This window comes from Naegleria gruberi (assembly GCF_000004985.1).
Source record: "Naegleria gruberi genomic scaffold NAEGRscaffold_1588, whole genome shotgun sequence".
NCBI lineage: Eukaryota > Heterolobosea > Eutetramitea > Acrasida > Naegleriidae > Naegleria > Naegleria gruberi.
In genome coordinates this window covers 1-1050 of record NW_003162577.1, presented here as the reverse complement: position 1 = coordinate 1050, position 1050 = coordinate 1, and the positions used below count along the sequence as shown (strand labels likewise).

At 19.1% G+C, this 1050-nt stretch overlaps 1 protein-coding gene across 1 annotated transcript; it reads left to right on the top strand.

Annotated features, from left to right (window-relative positions):
* Positions 1-338: 338 nt before the first annotated feature.
* NAEGRDRAFT_77146 (uncharacterized protein) lies at positions 339-1007 on the top strand (the record flags this gene model as incomplete). The annotated part of the gene is made up of 1 exon (XM_002667897.1): positions 339-1007. One exon carries the CDS (start codon positions 339-341, stop codon positions 1005-1007), a length of 669 nt encoding a protein of 222 aa, XP_002667943.1.
* Between the last annotated feature and the right edge of the window lie 43 nt (positions 1008-1050).

Here is a 1050-nt window from a genome sequence, read left to right as displayed (position 1 = left end):
ATAACAAAATATTAGAATGTCCTTTAACTTTAATTAATTTATTAAATATAAATCAAATTAATTTTTTATTTGGACATACTGAAGAAATTCTATGTTTGGAAAGTTTATTTTTTAAAAATCAATTTTATTATGTAACTGGTTCTTATGATGGAACTATTATTAAATGGTTAATGAATAGAAATGATAATTACATGTCTTGTTTAGATAAACAAATTATTATGGATAGAAATACAAATGTTGTTTTAGATTTAAATTTTTTATTTTTTAATAATTTTAATTTAATTAATTTAAATAATATAAATGGAAATATAAATGGTAATAATAATATAAATGAAGAAATGGATGAAGAATTAATTTACATGATTGCATCTTGTGATACTTCAATTAAAATTTATAATTTTGGAAATAATCAATTATTAAAAATATTTAATACTGAATATGAAACTTATTTAAGTAGTTTACAAATTATATTAAAAAATAATGATATTACAAATAATATATTAAATTGTTATTTAATTACTAAAGGTGTAAATTCAAATGAAGAAATTTCATCTAATAATGATATCCATTTAAGGAAATTAAATTTAAATTTAAAGAAAATTCAAGATTCAACATTGGAAACATTACATACATTTCAACATGATGATTATTATTGTAATTCATGGATGGCTAAATGTAAATATTTTAATGGTTATTTATTTGCACCTACCTGTTATGGTAAATTATTTATTTGGAATGTACATACTAAACAATTATGTGCCATTTTAAATGATCATTCAGAACATGCCTATATTAGAAATACACTTGTTATTAATCAATTTGATAATATGAATAATACTAATAATAATTGTAATGGATTTTATTTATTTACAAGTGGAGATGATAGTATTACTAATATTTATGAAACAACGTCAATTAATAATAATAACTTATCAACCCAAAGATTGGATCAAGTTTATAAAGTTTATAATAATAACACGACCCTTACATCTTCAAGAAAGAAATAAAGCCTTTCTTTTTTTAACATCATTGAAGCATTCTATGATATAC